The sequence below is a fragment of the Schistocerca americana genome, chromosome X (genome assembly GCF_021461395.2).
Source record: "Schistocerca americana isolate TAMUIC-IGC-003095 chromosome X, iqSchAmer2.1, whole genome shotgun sequence".
NCBI classification, from domain to species: domain Eukaryota; kingdom Metazoa; phylum Arthropoda; class Insecta; order Orthoptera; family Acrididae; genus Schistocerca; species Schistocerca americana.
Window position 1 is genome coordinate 699,485,887 of NC_060130.1, and position 21,852 is coordinate 699,507,738.

Below are 21,852 nucleotides of genomic sequence, written 5' to 3' on the forward strand. Positions count from 1 at the left end.
ACAAACTATCGCACTATCTAATGGTTACGATACAAATTGTGTTCACAGTATTGATAAGGAAGTATTGAGCGAGACAAGTTCTGACAGTAACCACTCCACGATTTCCACCATTTTATCATCTGTTAAGCAGGGCAACAAGTACTACCACAGCGTTTCCTACTATGGCTCCTGTCCAGAAAGAATAGATAATCATTTAAAAAAGAATAACATAAATTTAGCATTTTTCATTCCGCAGAATGTAGGTTCCATGTACAAACACAGGGAACAGTGACTCACCAACCCATCTAAGAACACAGGAGTTATCCATTTCCTGTAATGAATGTTCTCAAAAGTACAGTGCGCAAACGAATAGGGCTTTCGAAATTAGCTTTAAAAAAATCTCAACGTGAGCAGTTCTAAATCCGCGCTAACATCTTATTTATGAGATAACCAACATTCTATTTCAAATCTACACAACTTGGATATACTACATAAAGAGAGAAAGCGCTGTTTTAAATGTGCTTGAGGATGTATATATACACTACTGGCCATTAAAATTGCTACACCAAGAAGAAATGCAGATGATAAACGGGTATACATTGGACAAATATATTATACTAGAACTGACATGTGATTACATTTTCACGCAATTTGGGTGCATAGATCCTGAGAAATCAGTACCCAGAACAACCACCTCTGGCCGTAATAACGGCCTTGATACGCCTGGGGCTTGGATGGCGTGTACAGGTACAGCTGCCCATACGGCTTAAAAAACACGGTACCACAGTTCATCAAGAGTAGCGACTGGCGTATTGTGACGAGCCAGTTGCTCTTCCACCATTGACCATACGTTTTCAGTCGGTGAGAGATCTGGAGAATGTGCTGCCCGGGGCAGCAGTCGAACATTTTCTGTATTCAGAAAGGCCCGTACAGGACCTGCAAAATGCGGTCGTGCATTATCCTGCTGAAATGTAGGGTTTCGCAGGGATCGAATGACGGGTAGTGCCACGGGTCGTAACACATCTGAAATGTAACGTGCACTGTTCAAAGTGCCGTCAATTTGAACAAGAGGTGACCGAGACGTGTAACCAGTGGCACCCAACACCATCACGCCGGGTGATGGCGATGACAAATACACGCTTCCAATGTGCGTTCACCGCGATGTCGCCAAACACGGATGCGACCATCATGATGCTGTAAACAGAACCTGGATTCAACCGAAAAAATGACGTTTTGTCATTCGTGCACCCAGGTTCGTCGTTGAGTACACCATCGCAGGCGCTCCTGTCTGTGACACAGCGTCAAGGGTAACCGCAGCCATGGTCTCCGAGCTGATAGTCCATGCTGCTGCAAACGTCGTCGTACTGTTCGTGCAGATGGTTGTTGTCTTGTAAACGTCCCCATCTGTTGACTCAGGGATCGAGATGTGGCTGCACGATCTGTTACAGCCATGCGGACAACATGCCTGTCATCTCGACTGCTGGTGATACGAGGCCGTTGGGCTCCAGCACGGCGTTCCGTGTTGCCCTCCTGAACCCACCGATTCCATATTCTGCTAACAGTCATTGGATCTCGACTAACGCGAGCAGCAGTGTCGCGATACGATAAACCGCAATCGCGATAGGCTACAATCCGACCTTTATCGAAGTCGGAAACGTGATGGTACGCATGTCTCCTCCTTACACGAGGCATCACAACAACGTTTCACCAGGCAACGCCGGCGGTCAACTGCTGTTTGTGTATGAGAAATCGGTTCAAATGGTTCAAATGGCTCTGAGCACTATGGGACTCAACTTCTGAGGTCATTAGTCCCCTAGAACTTAGAACTAGTTAAACCTAACTAACCTAAGGACATCACACACATCCATGCCCGAGGTAGGATTCGAACCTGCTACCGTAGCGGTCTCGCGGTTCCAGACTGCAGCGCCTAGAACCGCACTGCCACTTCGGCCGGCTATGAGAAATCGATTGGAAACTTTCCTCATGTCAGCACGTTGTAGGTGTCGCCACCGGCGCCAAACGTGTGTGAATGCTCTGAAAAACATTTTCTTCCTGTCGGTTAAATTTCGCGTCTTTAGCACGTCATCTTCGTGGTGTAGCAATTTTAATGGCCAGTAGTCTATAAGACAGTCCCCTGATAATACTCTCAATAATGAAACCGAGTTAAGGCACCGAGCTTAATTGACCAATTTTGACTACTTAAATTTCTGAAGTTAGGCGTCTCATCATCTAATTAGTTGGTTAGCTTATTGCAGCTTTTTTACATTAAATTCATGACTACTTGCACTGCTGGTCCACTTGAAGGTCATCTGCTCTATTTAATGTCTACACTATTTTAATAATTCAGAAATACGTTTTAATGATTCAGAAATAAGTATTTCATTTTAGCAACATTATTGTATTTAGTAATATTCCGGTTTAGTTTTATGTAATACACAGAGCCGGGTCTAATAGTGGGTGACCGTAAGTCACCAGCAAAGCACTAGCGTCGAGCTTTCTTATTTTCCGTGTTACTCGTGTTAGTTCAATTTCCGTCACCGTGTCAGCATCCGCTTCGACAATATAAGGGACGCTCGTAGCTTATGTTGTCAGCTGGTATGTTGATGGAAAATACATATGAGCGAGTTGGCTTTTGTCACTACAGGGCGCAGTACATCCCGGAATATCATCTACCAGGGGCATTTAGTTCCCTGAAATAGGCCGACAAAACCATATTTTAATCGGAATGTGCAGTTCGCGACTTAACACAGACATGACTCTCATCATTGACAATGGTCTTTTTATCAGTTGACGATGGTTTTTTTATCAAGTGAGGAAGGCTGAAACCTCACCTAGCCACGCCAGTTGTTACCCTGCAGCATTCTGTAACCAATGAGATAACATTTAAGTTGCATCTTCTGATGCAAATGTGAAAGCTGCGAAACCGGTTGTGTGGGTTTGTAAGTGAGATGAATAAATGCAGCTATAATGTACCATTGGACATTTCATTCCGTTTAATTTTATATTTTTAATACCTTTATTTTAAAAAACTGTTCATTGTATGAATTGTCAACCAATAATGTATAACTGTTTCTGCTTTAGTTGCCCCTGTCCTAAAATTCTCTGATATTACACACGAACACGCGTACTCTAACAAAAACTCTGTCACAGAAAGCCCAAAGCTATGAACGCATCACTCATTCCCGTTGAATTCAAAAAATTTTCTATGTTGCCCCCTTCTAACAAGAAACATAATCTCATATTGTCCTATTTTACCTCGATTTCGTTGTCCATAAACTTTCAGACACGTATGCAAGGTGTCACAGTAGCTAGGGCACTAGACTCTCGTTTATGAAGTGCCGTGTTCACATTCTCTTCTAGCCTTTCAGATTTTGTTTCCCCATGATCTTACTGGATTGATTAAGCGGGTTTCCCGAAAAGTTGCTTTGAAAGTGAAGTGACCGGTTTTCTTCTTCCTCCTTGTCTCCAAGGGCTTCATCGTCGACAGGACGTTAAGCCACAACTTTCTTTTGTTTTGATTTCGTCTTGTCTTGACATGAAAGGTGCATTTCTCGTAAGCACAACGTAATGGAGGTTATACGAGCAGCAACATTTCCGTTACTGCTCTCTCGAGTGGGACAGGAAGTAGAAAAATTAGTAATGGTATGTAGCTCTCCCCCCCATGTACTGTAAACGTTGCTAGTGAAGTCTGTATTTTGATATCAAACAGGATTGCACTTCAAATTACGTTGACAAGTATTAGACAGATACAAGTCACTCTGAACTCTGCGCTTGCTACAGTGGAGAATTGTGCATTTTAACGACACACCGCGGATTACCGCAGCGCCACTCTTGTATGAGGCCACCTCCGGTACTGCATCACAGGATAGGCCGTCGGAACTCGCTTGACAGCGAACCTAATCAATCATGGCAATTTTTTCCCGCTAAATAAGTTCTGAGACAGCTCATTTCCATAAATCGATCGCAGTAACGCCAAAGCAGAAGAAACGGTATGCCTGTGCTCGCGAGGGTCCCCAACGTATCAGGCGATCCTGTGCCACAATTTCGCTCTCGAGGGCACACGTTTCATCCACCCACCCTTCCACATTTCTCTGCATTCCCTCTCATCCATCTCGTACACCATTATTCTCTAGCTCGCTCTTCACTCCTGGGCCAACCCTTTTCTACACGAAGCAGTAGCATACGAGAGGTAATCCCAAACTGCACCAAATTTTGGTATAAACTCTGTCACTACATTTGTCTCAGTCTTTCTTTCTCATCTATGTATGGCCGGAATGCATTTAAATTCGTTCACACTTTATTAATCAGAGTTGTAAATGACTTTGTTTAAGGTTTTGAAATAAATCGTTCAGATGTCGAATTTAAGAAGGACCGTAAAAGGCATATTTCTTTTTTTATTTCCCAGACGATATTCATTACCATCATTTCTTCATAATTCCCCTTTTCTTCAAATGTGCAGATAACCTGTAATTAGTTGTAGCACAGATTAATATTCTGGGCGTATTATTTTCTTCCCAAAACTTTATAATATCGCTATTGCTTCGTCATCTACCTAGTATGTGAAGTCATTGAGACATTTGGGGGCAACTCTTAGCCAACTATGCTGCACACGTTCGTTGTTCGCCCCGTCACCCTAACTACCGTCTCCTTTTCGCTAATGCGGCAGTCCATATCCCACACCGGCGGCCGCGATCAGGCCATACAATTGGGATCCGTGTTTGGCCACTCCTTAGTGAACTCGAGTCTTTGCCTCTTCCGTCTGCTTTCCAGGTCCACCCACATACACCACCTTGGTGTATTCGTCGGCCGCAGCTTCGGCTGGAGCTCTCACGATGGCAAAAAGATTCAGTTCCTCCCGCAGTCTTGCGCCGCCAATTTCTTGCTCTCCTAGACGCATCCCGTGACTCGGAGGTTATCTATACCGATGGCTCGATGGTTGATGGCCATGTGGGGTACGCTTATGCTCATGCGGACTATGTAGACCAGCTCTCCATGCCGGAGGTTTACACCGCAGAGCTAACAGCCATTTTTCGTGCCCATAAGCGTATTCGTACCAGCACTGGAGAGTCCTTCGTCATTTGCAGTGACTCTCTCAGTAGTCTACAGGCTTGAACAGTGCTACCCACGCCATCCCATTGTTGTTGCCATCCAGGAGTCCATTCACGCTCTTGAACAGCGTGGACGTTCGGTGGTGTTCATATGGACCCCGGGACACGTTGGGATAGCGGGAAACGAACACGCCGGCAAGTTAGCCAAAGAGGCTACCCGCAAACTGACGTTGGAGATCGGCCTCCCGGCAACTGATCTCCGATCGGTGTTGCGCCGTCGGGTCTTTGGGATGTGGGGAGACGAATGGCGCACCCTGTCTGCACCCAACAAGCTGCGGCGAGTAAAGGAAACCGGGGTTCCTCCATGCGGGCCTCTCGCAGGTATTCTGTTGTTCTCTGTAGGCTCCGCATTGGTCACTCTTGGCTGACGCATGGTCATCTGCTGCGTCGAGAGGACCCCCTCATTGTCGCTGTGATGCAAACATGACGGTGGCCCATATGTTGTTGGAATGTCCTATTCTAACTGCCCTCAGGCGAACTTTTAACCTCCTGGGTGATTTATCATCTCTTTTAGGTGACAATGTCTCTATGGCAGATCGGGTTTTAAGTTTTATTCGCGCAAGCGGCTTTTATAGGTCCATCTAATTTTATTGCGTCACCCTCTTTTGTGCTGTATCTTTTACTTAGTTTTGTGTTGTAATTCGACTCCACCCTAATCTTTTAGGCTGGAGGTTTTAACGTGTTGCAGAATGGCTGGCTCATCCTTTTATTTTCGTGATCAGCCAGCCACGGTCCTCTGCAGTACAGTTTTAATTCTTTCTGCCTTTCTTCTCTATGTTGTTTTAGTTGCTGTGCTCCATTTTCCATGTTGCCTTGCCATTGACCTTGGGGCTTTTCTTCCCCCGGAATTTTTATTTTAGTGCTTAGCCTGACTGGTGGATGGTTTCAATATGCTCTGTGTGTTTATGAAACAAGGGACCGATGACCTTTGCAGTTTAGTCCCTTTAATCTTTAAACCAACCAACCAACATTTGGAGGCACAACGTACGAAAATTAGGTGTATGGAAGGCGTACTGTTGGATAACCGTAACCGAGAACCAAATTTACGTTACATATTACACTAAGGTGTGAAGTCGTGCAATAGCCATCTCCACATATGCACATGGTGTCAGTGTAGCATATACGGGTATAAAAGGACAGTGCATTGGCGAAGCTGTCATTTGTACTCAGATGATTCATGTGAAAAGCTTTCCGACGTGATTCGGGCCGCGCGACGAGAATTAACAGACTTTGAACGCGGAATGGTAGTTGGAGCTAGACGCGCGGGACATTCCATTGCGGAAATTGTTAGGAAATTCAGTATTCCGCGAACCACAGTGTCAAGAGTGTGCCGAGAGTGTCGAATTTCAGGTGTTACCTCTAATCACGGACAACCCAGTGGCCGACGGCCTTCACTTAACGCACGAGAGCAGTGGCGCTTGCGTAGAGTTGTCAGTGCTAACAGACAAGCAACACTCCGTGAATTAACCGCATAAATCGATGTAGGAAGTACGACGAACAGGTTAGGACAGTGCGGCGAAATTTGGCGTTAACGGGCTATGGTAGCAGACAACAGACGCGAGTACCTTTTAATAACAGTACAACTTCGCTTGGGTTCGTGACCATACCGGTTGGACCTAGACGACTGGAAAACAGTGGCCTGGTCAGATAAGTCCCGATCTCAGTTGGTAAGAGCTGGTAGGCTTCGAATGAGGCTCAGATCCCACGAAGCCATCTGCCCAAAATGTCAAAAAGGCACTGTGCAAACTGGTGGTGGCTTCATAATGGTGTAGGTTGTGTTACCATGCAATGCACTGGGCCCTCCGGCCCAACTACATTGATCATTCATTGAAAATGGTTCTGTGCGGCTACCTGAAGACCATTTGCAGCCATGCATGTACTTCATGTTCCCAAACAAGGATGGAATTTTTATGAATGACAATGCGCCATGTCGCCATGTCACAAGGACACAGTTGTGAGGCGTCTCACTCGCAAAGGAGCATCACCAGACATCTGGGGAATAACAAGTATCCTCAGTACAAATTTGTGAGCCAGGACTCAGCTATAAAGCTACATTGTTGGTTAAATAAAACATCGGCGAAACCATGACCTGAGTTTTGAAAAGAGCACAACTAAATACAAACTCACCAGGAGAAATAAAAAAAAAGAGAGGACGACTGGCAAGAGTACAGAACGTCCTCTGCAATCATCAAAAATGTCACGTCGTCCAGTAAAACGTACAGGACACATCTACCTACGGAAATAAATAAGAATATGTTTCAAGACGAAGAGTGGTAAGTGAAACAAACATAAAAAACCACATAAATGAGATTGGAGATAAAGGAACTAATATTGTGGTTAAGAGACATTGGCTCAGAGAGTATGTGAGTAATATAAAAAATAAAATCGTACAAAAGTCACACGTTACCTCTTAACTCAGGGCATGTTTACAACGTCATTGAGCAAAAATGTTTCAAATGGCTCTGAGTACTATGGGACTTAGAATCTGAGGTTCAAAAAATGGTTCAAATGGCTCTGAGCACTATGGGACTTAACATCTGTGGTCATTAGTCCCCTAGAACTTAGAACTACTTAAACTTAACTAACCTAAGGACATCACACACATCCATGCCCGAGGCAGGATTCGAACCTGCGACCATTGCAGCAGCGCGGTTCCGGACTGAAGCGCCTAGAAACGCTCGGGCACAACGGCCGGCGTCGTTGAGCACGCCAGGGCTCTTAACATAGACTCTTTTAGAAATTTCAAATTCTTCGCGGATATTAATCTTCTTCCCTTTTTGTACAACATGCAAAATATCGAGATCATTTATGGATGGTGCGCGATGTCGAGAAGTTTTCAAATGTTGCGCGAAGTGAGAATATTTTTCAAGTTATCCTTTTTTTGTCAAAAGATGCTCATTAAAAATGACGATAAGCGACCTCCCCGTTTGGCTGATACATTGGGCGTCACAATGGAGACATTTAATTTTATATACTCCCGATCTCGAGAAGGTAAGACTTAAGTTTCTCATTGTGAGAAAGGAGGAATTGTGTTCCAACATTTCTAGAGAACACAATTTGTACCTTTGTATTACTAAACAGTTTGACGAAGTCATAACAAAAGGAGCCCAAAAAGGGAATTGCTAAACGCATATAATTGTCAACCGTTTGTGGTTGTGAACTCGCGGTCTTAAGCTCCACTCCTTCCTGGTACTCGTTGTATAAACGACGGACCAATGACGCACTACAACCATTCTCGTGTGCTATATACGAAAGGTTGCTGATTTCTTTTTCAATAGATTCCAAGGAAAGGAGAACTTCAAACATTCGAGCAATCGCCGACCTGAAAAAGCTTAACTTATATTGCCTTGGGTGGGTTGGTGTAGCGTGAATCACTGAAGAGCCAGTGGTAAGTTTCCTGCAAAAAATCGAAACACATCATATTATTAACCAACTGAAGGGATAAATCTAAATAACTTAGCACACCCTGCTGATCCATGTCTTTATGGGTAAAACGGAATTTCTTCTGAAAACTGTTACAATCGAGTAAAGGGGTGTCAGTATCAACTCCTTGGCCTTTAAAAACTATCAATATGTCATCGGCATACCTTCTATAAAAAAGGATCTGGGAGTTCGAAGCAGATACACGAGAAAAATACCCATTTTCTGGATTGCTTACAAATAGTACATCGGCGAGAAAGCCTGAGAGACAACTCCGCATAGCTAGGCCATCGGCTTGTTTATAAATATTGTTATCAAATGAAAAATAGTTATGTGAACTAAGTGACTCCAGAAGGTATGTCATCCACTTCCTCAATGATGACAGGCGGATTATTACTGATCAGGGAAAATGTTACAGGCTGTGTTTACATGGAGTGTACAGCGTCCTTTGGTCCTGCTAACCTATTATTGACTGAAAATGGTTATGTTCGGCTACTTAGAAACCATCTGCACCTACTCAACGATGGAACTTTTATGGATATCAGTGCACCATGTTCGGGCCACAATTGTTCTCGAATGGCTTAAAGAACATTCTGGACAATTCGAGCCAATGGTATGGCCACCCAGCTCGCTCGACATGAATCCCACGGAATATTTATGGTACAATGGAGAGATCAGTTCGTGCACAAAATCCTACACCGGCAACACTATCGCTATTATGGGTGGCTATAGACAGTATGCCTCAGTATTTCTGCAGGGGACTTCCAACGAGTTGTTGAGTCCATGCCACGTCGAGTTGCTGTACTGCCCCTGACAGAAGGAAGTATGCCACGAAATATGTCACCTCAGTGCATGTTCATGTCAAAATAATTTTAATTTCTATTATTAATATTTAACTGCCATAGATTTCGTAAGGTATATGATGACACACCGTTCGATTAATACCGCTTAATTAAACCGAAAATAATTTTATGTTTCTGTCAGTAGGTACTGTATACACTAACACACAGGCTGCACGTTACACTTCGTAGTATCCAACACATTTTTAGTGTTCAATAAATTGCTGAGCTCATTACTGAATCCACTGAAACGCTAAAGCTCATCATTCCTTCATGAGTCTTCCAAATGTTCCTTCTATTGTCTATTAACGTGTACCTTCTAGTCAATATTTGACTGCTGTAATTTTCAAACATTTTATATAGGAACATGCATAGTTGATAAGAGCGTAATATTTTCGGAGGTCCCGGGTTCGATTCCCGGCGGGGTCAGGGATTTTCTCTGCCTCGTGATGGCTGGGTGTTGTGTGCTGTCCTTAGGTTAGTTAGGTTTAAGTAGTTCTAAGTTCTAGGGGACTGATGACCATAGATGTTAAGTCCCATAGTGCTCAGAGCCAGCCATTTTCGGAGGCTCAGCTGAAATACCATATGAATTTGTAGTAGGATATTCTCTTAAGAGACTTCGTATAATAACTGTATACTAATATCTTCGTGTGACTGATGTACCAATAAACATATTAGATACGCATTTTTTCTTAAAGCACAGACCGATATTTTAAAAGTGGCTTAGAAAGCTGAGAATTCTGTTGAAGTTCGATGACAATGCAATCTCAAGTGTGGGATGAAAAATTTTTCGAAGTCGTGATTGTTTGGGAAGTCATGGACCATGTGTGGCTCCCACAAAGTATGTTTGGAATACTTCTCCGATTTATCAACTACTAGCTGAGTACCCGGCGTTGTCTGTGTATGTATCTATTCCTATCTTCTGTTAATTCATCTCTTCCCCTCCCTCACCCCCTCTTTGCCCATCTCCACCAGCCCTTCTTTCCTACCCCTCCACCGTCACTCCGTCCTTCTACTCCTCCCCCATCTCCCTGCCTATCACTTTCTTCCCCCCTCTAAGTCTTTCTCCTCTCCCTTCCCCCCCCCCCCCCCCCACTATAGGTTCACCTACTCACTGCTTCTAAGTCAATCTCCACCTCCTCTCTCTCACTTTCCACTTCTCCTCTCCACTCTCTCTGTCCATCTCCTCCTCCCTCCTCTCTACATCCATCTCAACCTATTCCCATTGTCAAATGGTTCAAATGGCTCTGAGCACTATGGGACTCAACTGCTGAGGTCATTAGTCCCCTAGAACTTAGAACTAGTTAAACCTAACTAACCTAAGGACAACACAAACATCCATGCCCGAGGCAGGATTCGAACCTGCGACCGTAGCGGCCTTGCGGTTCCAGACTGCAGCGCCTTTAACCGCACGGCCACTTCGGTCGGCTATTCCCATTGTCTCTCCATTTTCTCCTCCCCCTCTGTCTGTCCACCTGCTCCTCCCACCTACCTGTGTCCATTTGCTCTTTCCCCCTCTTTATCCATCTTTTCCGCCCACCTTCTCTCTCCCTCACCAAGCTATCACCCTATCCCCAATAGACTGGTGGGTCTTACCTCCCACAGCATCTTTTCCTGATAGTAAGTAATATTTGTACCAAGTTTGGCTGAAATCGATCCATGTGTTTAGGAGAATTTTTTTTATCTACAACATTGCCCGCATATGCGCGTGTTAGGTATATTTAAAATATTTCACTCATTATTTTTTTACACATATTCCAGCTGTATCTCCAGCTAATTTCGTCATTCGGTTTCCCTTTCACGGACGTCCTATCTCCTGAACTATGTGGCCTACAATGATATAATTTTGTAGGTAAATTCGGCGAAATATGAGGATACTGTATGCGAAATGTGTTGCGAGTAGAGTTAGCAGCGAAGCAGCAATAGATTTAAACGTCATGCAATATGCGGCAGTCGTCACGAATCTCAGTGTTTATGAGGTCATACTTTCCGAAATATCTGATATAATTTTGCAGGTGTGCTCAGTTTTATTTGTCACTACTGTCAGCAAAATGATGCACAAATACAGAGAGTAGTAAGGAAGCAACAAATTTAAACATCATCTCTAATGTAATAGTTTCACTGCAAGAACAGCGAAAATGTAGCAAGCTATACACCTTTTTCCTTTCATGATTTTGTGGGAATTTTCAGCGAGATAGTTTCGTAAAGGTTTGATATTACGTGAAAAGTTCGTTTCAAGTCACTAAGTGCTCTCATTCTTTAATACTAAAAGAATAAAATATGGATATTCGCGCGTCATGGACTACACTTGCTCTTCACCTCATCCCACCCCTTTGATAGACATGTGGTTCTTATACCACAGTGATTCCTTCCAGATATTAAGAGATATTTGTTTCTAGTTTGGTTGAAAGCAGTCAGTGGTTTAAAGGAAGATGTGGAACGCATATACATACATACATACATGCATACATAAGAGGGCGTGCTGAAAAGTAATGCATCCGAATTTTTTATTCTGTTCTCAAAATCGTTTGAGGTATTGTATGTTATACATATTACTCAGTCGAATTACCCGCTTCGCTAACACAAGTTGCAACCCTCTGCCGCTAGAGGCGTCCGAATAGTAGCGTGTAACGAGACGTTGTGTAACGTAACCATGTTAGTGCTTGAGAGGCCCTCAGAAAACTGAAAGCGCGAATCCGCAGAGATCGTCTGTACATGGAGCACTCTGTCCTTCAGCATGGCAATGTCATACCACACACGAGCACTGTGACATCTGCAACAATCCAGCGCCTTAGGTTCACTGTCATCGTTCATCCTCCATACAGTCTCTGATTTGGCCACATCCGTTTTTCAACTCTTTCCATAACTTAAGAACACTTTCGAGGACATCGCTTTGATAGTGATGAAGCGGTTGCTCCGTCAAAAAATTCAAACATTCTACTGTGACGGTAACAACAAAGTGGTCTCTCGTTGGGAGAAATGTGTTCGTCTCCACATTTCTATAATATGGGACGTTTTACACCATATCTACTAAAGTCTATTAAAAAGAAACACAAAAGGCTGGGGTTAGCATTCTGAAATAGCAAGATTCAAATTGTGCTAGCTACGTTATTTGCTTACATCAAACGAAGACGACTGAAACAGGAGATGAAATACTGTGATTGGTTTCGAAACATATTTTGTCCAAAAGATCACTTTATCAGCAATTAATATTCGGTGTGCATTGTCATGTAGGTGCCTAACTGGACCATTATTTTTTGAAAAGTCAACAAGGCCAATTATATCTGAACTGGGTACGTAGTTTCGCCTTATTCCTCATTCTTGCAGTGTCCAAGAATTGGCAATTTTACGTCCTATAAAATGACCTATTACCACTTTACTGTACAGAATTACTATATTACGTAATGACAATCTTTTCAGGCCGCTGAGTAGAAGTGGTATTATTCTCTCAAGTTCTCCCGGTTAAACGTCATTTGAATACTAGGTATGTGTAGCCGTAGGGACGAGTGAACACCGTAGAAACTGAGATACACTATCGACAGTAGGAAGTATATTGAAACCTTGTGTACAGCAAAAGCAGTGGATACTAGGACAGCATTGATAAAGCAGTAGTTCGTCTGTACGGACTGGTCTGTAGCAGCGTTAACTAAGAGCAACTTTTGTAACTACCGAAGTCAGTTATGACTAGTAATCATCTTCATATGAAACTTCCTGCCAGATTAAATCTGTGTATCAGACTAGAGTGGATCTCGGGGCCTTTCCATTTCGCGGGTATAGGTTTGGATAGCTCAGTCGGTAAAGCATTTGCCCGCAAAAAGCAGAAGTCCCGATATCGAGTCTCAATCCGGTACACAGTATTAACCTGCCAAAAAGTTTCATTCCAGCACACACCCCGCTGCAAAGTGAAAAATTCATTCCTTCATCTTCTTATCTTATTTAAGATTTCGTGTATTTACAGAGTTTTTTCATGAAACGATGTCCTGCGTACACAATCTTCCGTTTGCATGTTCCAGACACGTGATCGATTGCAAGGCGGAATCTCCTCTCAATAGCATACTACTTACAGTTAGAAGCATTAGAAATGTGCTACACTCTCTTCATCTCAGATGGTATCTCACTGATTCACATAAAAGATCCCTCGATTTTCGAGCTATTTCCAAGATTTCGCAGCTGCCGTTCTCGTGAATTCCTTGTTGAACACTCGACAACAGCCTAGTTGTTCGTAGATACAGACAGAGACTATCTCCTACAAAGTGAGTTTCAGGAACTACAGCTTTACGTGAGAAATTGATTATTGTGTACTTGATTCGAAAATGGAAGTTCGGTGCCTAATGGACGTCCCGTCAACGACGTACCTGAGCAGAGCCGGAACAAGCAGGGCAACGGTCTTCTATTACTTCATCACATTAACTGTAGTAATTGGGCACAGCAATTTGTCAGCTGTCAGGAACGAGCCTGTAGGTGGAAGCCACTAAACTAGCGCATAGATGCGTTACGCTGATTCTCTTCTGTGTTTTCTAGAGCTGTTTCAAATTTCAATTTGCAGGAGAGTTCTGCGAGAAAGAAACTGACGAATGTGTGTCAAATATTTGCTATAATGGAGGAACTTGCCAAGATGATACCAATGACTACCACTGCCTCTGCCCACCTGGTTATTCAGGGAAGAACTGTGAAACTGACATAGGTAAGCACACAATCTATCATATTCATACAGTAACTATGTAAGGCACGTTAACGTTGTGTCATTTCTGACTTCACATTCTCCGGCAGTCTGTGAGCGCAACTCTTAACACTGAGGATCTCCGAATAGCTACAACGTTTTCCTATTATTCTATTTTTAAGGTTATGTATTTTGTTCTGAAAAGTAAAACACTAACAATCACACATTAGAAACAGGCACTGCCAGACCATGCTGGAATAAGAGAGAACAGAAAAATTCTTTGGTGGGGAAATGATTAAGAGAATGAATAATGCTCGCATATTATTAGTATTACTTCGTTCACGTAAAAGATAATTCTTATAATTATGAAAGATGAGTCAGTATCAAATTATAGGTTGTGTGTAACTCCTAAGAGCTGTTTTTGTTTAAATATAAACTGCTGCCTATCATTTAAACGCTATACAGTTTGCTGTCTTATAGTCTTGGGCAGTTACTGATATGACTGTCTTCAATAAGGATGATTAGTAATGGGGGCGGGGATTGGTTATGTTGTGTAAGGTCATCACAAATTCCCTCTCTCCAGGCACGCAACGTTCTTATTTGTACCATTTGAGGGCAACATTTTGCTCGGTGTCTGCTTTTGATAGAAAGTGATCGTAAGACACGACTATCTGATAACCCTTCAATGAAATACAGGGAACTTAGAAAGTTTTCATCACTCTTCATAACAGCTTTTACGCTGGCTGAAAATATGTTGTCAGCGCCATTCTGCATTTCTCCAGATTTTTTATTCTTTTAATAAATGAATTAATTATGTTTCATGAATCATGTTGTTTGTTTATCCTGTAGCATTTCTCATACAGGGAGTTTTTAGGCAAGTCTCACTGATGCTTAGAAGGACCTGAAAACTTGAAGCACAATACTAATGCAATTTAATAGCCATAATTTAATCACGGTACTTTAGATGTACATTACCTTCTGTTTGTTTTAGTTTTGTAAGCAACAGCAACTATTAGCTACCGATTAAACAAAAAGGACGAGGATGTTGCAGTATTTTCTGCATTGCAGTGCAGGAGATTGTCCAGAGAGCATATTAGGATTCAGTTAAACTTAATACATGACAACAAAATGTAAAGAAACAATAAAATTATTGATTGACGAGTTTCAAAATAAATTGTTGTTGAAACTCTCGAACTATAAAACACCACTTAAAGATTACCCATTTGCTTGCTTCAACTAATGGTGAAAATATCTGTTTTCAGATTTTTGTGCCTCTTCCCCGTGCAAGAATGACGCACGTTGCTTGGACGAGGCTAATGGGTTCAGCTGCATCTGCGAAGAGGGATACCACGGGGATCTATGCCAATTTAAAGGTAATAGGCGAATGTTGTTCGTAAATCTCTCTGTGTTAACAACAGAGAATTTTTTTCACTTATGTATGAAGCGTGTATGTGGTAACATGAATGTCGCTAGCTAGCCACGCGCAATTTTTAAAATTAAAGTCAATCTCCAGTGTGCATACATACTGTTGGGAGCAGTTTATTCCAGTATCACTTGCCTCTGTCTATCTAATACATTTTTATACATGCCAAAATCACTACTTAAACTATTTACTAACTTTTGTCTTCAGCTATAAACATATGCCGCTACAGAGGCGGGTGTTGGGAGGTGTTCAGGTCCAATGTATCATCACAAGACACTGCAGTCAGTAGATTCATTCCTACGTTCCTGGCTATTCTCCACGTTACTTGGTGTGCTTTGAATGTTTGGTGGTGATTTTAGCTTCTGTATTCTCGTAATTATTCGTTCTACATGACGGAAAAGAGAAGTGGCAAATGTTACACAAACAAGTTGGAGCTGTAGAGTTCCATACGTATAAGGTTATTCGTAAGTACCTCCAGGGTTTCAGAAGGTGATTGTGAAAAAAACCATATGACATACAGAAAAAGGATGCATGTTAGTGGATAGAGCATATCTCCAAGTTTATAACTCATAACAAGAGCTCAATGTGAGCATCTCATGTGACGCGTCATACTTCAACGCGTGCATATTTATTGACTTCGCTGACATAAATTGCAATGGAAAGCGCGACAGCAGCCCACATATATATTCAGTTCATTTGGACACCTATCAGCAGGCGCGCAGTAATTTGATGCGACAACACGCAGTACATGATTTGCTTACACGTTCTGACACGCCCGCGCCTAGTACAACTATGCTGTGGCACGTAGCACGAATCGAAACTTGGAGAGAGGCTCTATATATTGATGTTTGTCACTTTTCTGTTCTGTAGCTTGGTGTGCAGAACTCAAGGACAAAAGTAACTTTCGTATGGTGTGTCACTGGCAAGTAACACAGCTTGATGAAACTTCGACCATCCATAGAAACAACTGCTAGCCTACAGTACAGAATACAAAGTAACTGAAAGAAATACGCAGAGACATGAACAGAAATTATACTTTTATTCAAATACAGTAATTACAATGAACACACCCCTACTTCTGACGGTCCCTTGGGCATTAGAAAAGGTGGAACATTGTTCTTAAAAGGCTGTGTGATCACCAGTGACGGCAATGCAAGCTGTGCAACGTGCTCCCATGCTAGCTACAGGGTTCGTAATGAGTTCTTGTGGTAAGGAGTTCCAATCGTCCATAAGGCCGGTTGACAAGTGCTAGACGGTCGTTGGTGGCTGTGGACGTGCTGTAGTACATCCCCCCAATGCATAACACACGTCCTCGATAGAGTTTAAGTCGGGTGAACATTCAAGTCCGTCCATCCGCCGAATATCCTCTTGTTCCAAGAGTACTCCACCTGCGCACTTCGAAATCGTCGCCCACTGTCGTCCTTAAAACTGAAGTTAAGACCGAATGCTCCCCTGAAACGGCGCACAAGTGGACACAGTACAGTGTCACGGTGTACCGTGTTCGGAGAGCTGGAGGTCAGTAAGCCCCTGTAACATCAGGTCTCCACACACCATAAGCCATGGATCACCAAAACGATAATATTCGACGATGTTCCTCAGAGCATTACGTGATCTCACATCTCGTCACATGAGGGTCCGTCCAGCATTATAACTGAGGGTTACCGTTGCGAACCTACAGCGCTTTCAAGAAATGTTTAAATGTTAATTATTGCCACATCTTCCCTCAATTCCGATTAATGTGGTGGACAATATCAGCATATACTCGGCGCAAAACTAACAAAACCGATACTACACTTAACAGGAAAACCGCAGTTAAATGCTTTGTTATCTAAAAATGGGACCACTTTACAATCATCACATCTACATCCAAACACCGCAGGCCACTTTACGGTGTGTGGCAGAGGGTACTTTGTGCACCATTGTCACTTCGCCTTTTCCCGTTCCAGACAAGTATGGCTTATGGGAAGAAAGATTGCTGGTAAGCCTACGAATGACCTCGAATCTCTCTGATTTCATTTTCGTGATCTTTCCGCGAGATACACGTAGAAGTAAGCAACAGATTTTTTGACTCTTTCTAGGAACGTACGCTCTCGGAACTTTAACAGCAAATCACACCGTAATGCAGAACGCCTCTCTTGCTGCGGTTGACATTGTAGTTGACTTAGCATCTCCGTGAAGCTTTCGCACTTATTAAATGAACTGCTGACGAGCAATATTAGACGGCCGCTGTGGCCGAGCGGTTCTAGGCGTTTCAGTCCGGAACCACGCTGCTGCTACGATCGCAGGTTCGAATCCTGACTCGGGCATGGATGTGTTGATGTTAGGTTTAAGTAGTTCTAATTCTAGGGGACTGATGACCTCAGATGTTAAGTCCCATAGTGCTTAGAGCCATTTGAACCATTTGAGGAGTATTCAGGTACTGGTCGAACTTGTGTCTTATATACTACTTCCTTTATTGATGAATTACGTTTCCCGAGGCTTCTTCCAAATAATCTAAGCCTAGCATCTGCCTTATCCTTGATTAATTTTACGCAGTCGTACCACTTCAAATCGCTTCGTACGCACACTCCTTTATGGAAGTTACTGCCTCGAGTGATTGTTCTGCAATCACGTAATGATGAAATAATGGGTCTTTCTGTCCATGTATTCGTAATATGTTACATCTGTTTATGAAGATGAGCAACTGGCACTCCCAGCACAAACCGTCGATCCTCTGAATGTTTTCTGGGATTAAGTAACAGTTTTCTACCATTGAGACTTCTCTGTACACAACACTATCATCCGCGGAAAGCCTCGTGGAACTTGCGACGTTATCGTACAGGTATATATATATATATATATATATATATATATATATATATATATATATATATATATATATATATACAGGGTGGTCCATTGATCGTGACCGGGCCAAATATCTCACGAAATAAGCGTCAAACGAAAAAACTACAAAGAACAAAACTTGTCTACTTTGAAGGGGGAAACCAGATGGAGCTATGGTTGGCCCGCTAGGTGGCGCTACCATAGGTCAAACGGATATCAACTGCGTTTTTTAAAAGAGGATCCCCCATTTTTATTACATATTCGTGTAGTACGTAAAGAAATAAATACGGAAGTAAAGGAACACGGCATGTGCCTGGAGGCCTGTATCTACTGTTTTTTAGGTCTTGTGGACGAACAGAGCGAGGTGGGTTTAACACGATTGTTCTTTTCGGAATCTGTGTTGATTTTCGCTCTCCAGAAATTTCATAATACGCCTGCCTGAAACATGTTCCAAAATTCTACTACTCTCCAACGACCGAGATATATGCTCATTGTTTTTGCATCTGTTCGACTATGCTTCTTGAAAATGGAAATGACCCGTACTTTTTCCCACCATTAAGTACACTTCGCGTCTCATAAGACCTACAGTACACTGTTGTTATAAAAGGAGCAAGTTCTTTCGTATACTCTGTGGAGAATCAGAAGTAGGGTACCACTGTAGGTTCTGGCCGGATACAGGCTACATGTTTGTTAAATCTATGTGCAGTATACAGCGTGGACAATTTTAATACATAATGGGGAATAAATCGGTATGGAAATGAAATACAGCAAAATGCTTTAGATAAAAGTTGTAGGTGGCGAAGAGAGTCACGCATTACTAATAATGGCCGTGATCTTTATGTGTTTTTCAAGGTGATTTAGAGGTTAAAGTGATTTTTTTAAAACGGAACTCTAATATTTGATTTTAAATTTGAAAAAGCGGCAAATTTTACGTAAAAAATGATGCATTATTTAAGGCCATGGCAATCGCTGTGAAAATCACGTTCAAGGTGACGGCCATTAGTAGCTGGCCAGCCCTCGTCGGTAATCCGCCGGTCGGATTCGAAGAGGGTCCGGCGCGCCTATCCGAGATCAGGAAGCAGCGCATTAGCGTTCTCGGCTACCGTGATGGGTATACTTTCAATTAATTACTTTGCTTAAATTAATTTATACCTAAGTCTTGTACCATGAAACTTTTTATTACTCTCTTCACAGAGTTTTAATGGCTTGAAGATGATCGTAGTAGTCTCGAAACCAGTAACCTGAGTAATACATTTTAAATATTAACATATTACTTGCGATTCTAGACCATTTTTATTTAGGCACTATTAGTTCAGTTTTGATCGCTTTTTTTCGCAGGAACAATGTTCTGAAAGTTGTATATTGAAATATATGTTTAATATGAAAACTGGAACCATTGTCAGCAAACATATATATATATATTGACAAAGTCGTCAAGGTTTTGCATTAAAACTGACCGCCAGAAAGCAAATAGTGCATTGTGCTATGAAAATGTGAGGTTTTGTTTTATTTCTTGTAGCCAGTACTACAGCAAGACACATACACCATTACAGAAACTGCTTATCACGTATACAGGGTGGTCCATCGTGACCGGGCCAAATATCTCACGAAATAAGCGTCAAACGAAAAAACTACAAAGAACGAAAATTGTCTAGCTTGAAGGGGGAAACCAGATGGCGCTATGGTTGGCCCGCTAGAAGGCGCTGCGATAGGTCAAACGGATATCAGCTGCGTTTTTAAAAATAGGAACTCCTATTTTTTATTACATATTCGTGTAGCACGTAAAGAAATATGAATGTTTTAGTTGGACCACTTTCTTCGCTTTGTTCTAGATGGCACTGTAATAGTCACAAACATATGGCTCACAGTTTTTTTACAAACAGTTGGTAACAGGTAGGTACGTTTGAACATTTTATTTCGGTTGTTCCAATGTGATACATATACCTTTGTGAACTTATCATTTCTGAAACCGCATGCTGTTACAGCGTTATTATCTGTAAATACCACATTAATGCAATAAATGCTCAAAATGATGTCCGTCAACCTCAATTCATTTGGCAGTACGTGTAACGACATTCCTCTCAACAGCGAGTAGTTCGCCTTCCGTAATGTTCGCACATGCATTGACAATGCGCTGACGCATGTTGTCAGGCGTTGTCGGTGGATCACGATAGCAAATATCCTTCAACTTTCCCCACAGAAAGAAATCCGGGGACGTCAGATCCGGTGAACGTGCGGGCAATGGTATAATGCTTCGACGACCAATCCACCTGTCATGAAATATGCTATTCAATACCGCTTCAACCGCACGCGAGCTATGCGCCGGACATACTCGTACATCATGTTAGAAGTACATCGCCATTCTGTCATGCAGTGAAACATCTTGTAGTAACATCGGTAGAACATTACGTAGGAAATCAGCATACATTGCACCATTTAGATTGCCATCGATAAAATGGGGGCCAATTATCCTTCCTCCCATAATGCCGCACCATACATAACCCGCCATAGTCGCTGATATTCCACTTGTCGCAGCCATCGTGGATTTTCCGTTGCCCAATACTGCATATTATGCCGGTTTACGTTACCGCTGTTGGTGAATGACGCTTCGTCGCTAAATAGAACGCGTGCAAAAAATTTGTCATCGTCCCGTAATTTCTCTTGTGCCCAGTGGCAAAACTGTACACGACGTTCAAAGTTGTCGCCATGCAATTCCTGGGGCATAGAAATATGGTACGGGTGCAATCGATGTTGATGTAGCATTCTCAACACCGACGTTTTCGAGATTCCCGATTTTCGTGCAATTTGTCTGCTACTGATGTGCGGATTAGCCGCGACAGCAGCTAAAACATTTACTTGGGCATCGTCATTTGTTGCAGGTCGTGGTTGACGTTTCACATGTGGCTGAACTCTTCCTGTTTCCTTAAATAACGTAACTATTCGGCGAACGGTCCGAACAGTTGGATGATGTCGTCCAGGATACCGAGCAACATACATAGCACACGCCCGTTGGGCATTTTGATCACAATAGCCGTACATCACCACGATATCGGCCTTCTCCGCAATTGGTAAACGGTCCATTTTAACACGGGTAATGTATCACGAAGCAAAAAAAAAAAAAAAAAAATCTTTACTTACTACACGAATATGTAATAAAAAATGGGGGTTCCTATTTTTAAAAAAACGCATTTGATATCCGTTAGACCTTTTGTAGCGCCATCTAGCGGGCCAACCATAGCGCCGTCTGGTTTCCCCCTTCAAGCTAGACCAGTTTCGTTCTTTGTAGTTTCTTCGTTTGATGCTTATTTCGTGAGATATTTGGCCCGGTCACTGTCAATGGACCACCGTGTATATTCTTTCTCCTTCTATATAATTTCAAACAAAATTTGTATACACGAAAATGCACTGCTTTGTTTTCTTCATTTCCGTCGGTTTTACAGAGAACAGGAAAGGTGTATTTACAGATTATCGGCTTGCGATTAAAATCCTACAACGGAATCTCACTCGTCCGACACTTTGTTCTTTTACCCATTTGCAAATTAAAACTATGCGAAATACTGCACAGTGTAGCTTTTATGTTCACAGATCCAGCAGCTG

General features: G+C 42.5%; 1 protein-coding gene across 1 annotated transcript in view; it reads left to right on the forward strand.

Moving 5' to 3' along the window:
- Positions 1 to 21,852, forward strand: part of LOC124556259 — a 462,906-nt gene that overhangs the window by 265,084 nt on the left and 175,970 nt on the right. The window contains exons 9-10 of the mRNA XM_047130246.1: positions 13,893 to 14,030; positions 15,269 to 15,379. Of these exons, the coding sequence (XP_046986202.1) occupies positions 13,893 to 14,030; positions 15,269 to 15,379 (249 nt within the window). The remainder of the gene's footprint in view (positions 1 to 13,892; positions 14,031 to 15,268; positions 15,380 to 21,852) is intronic.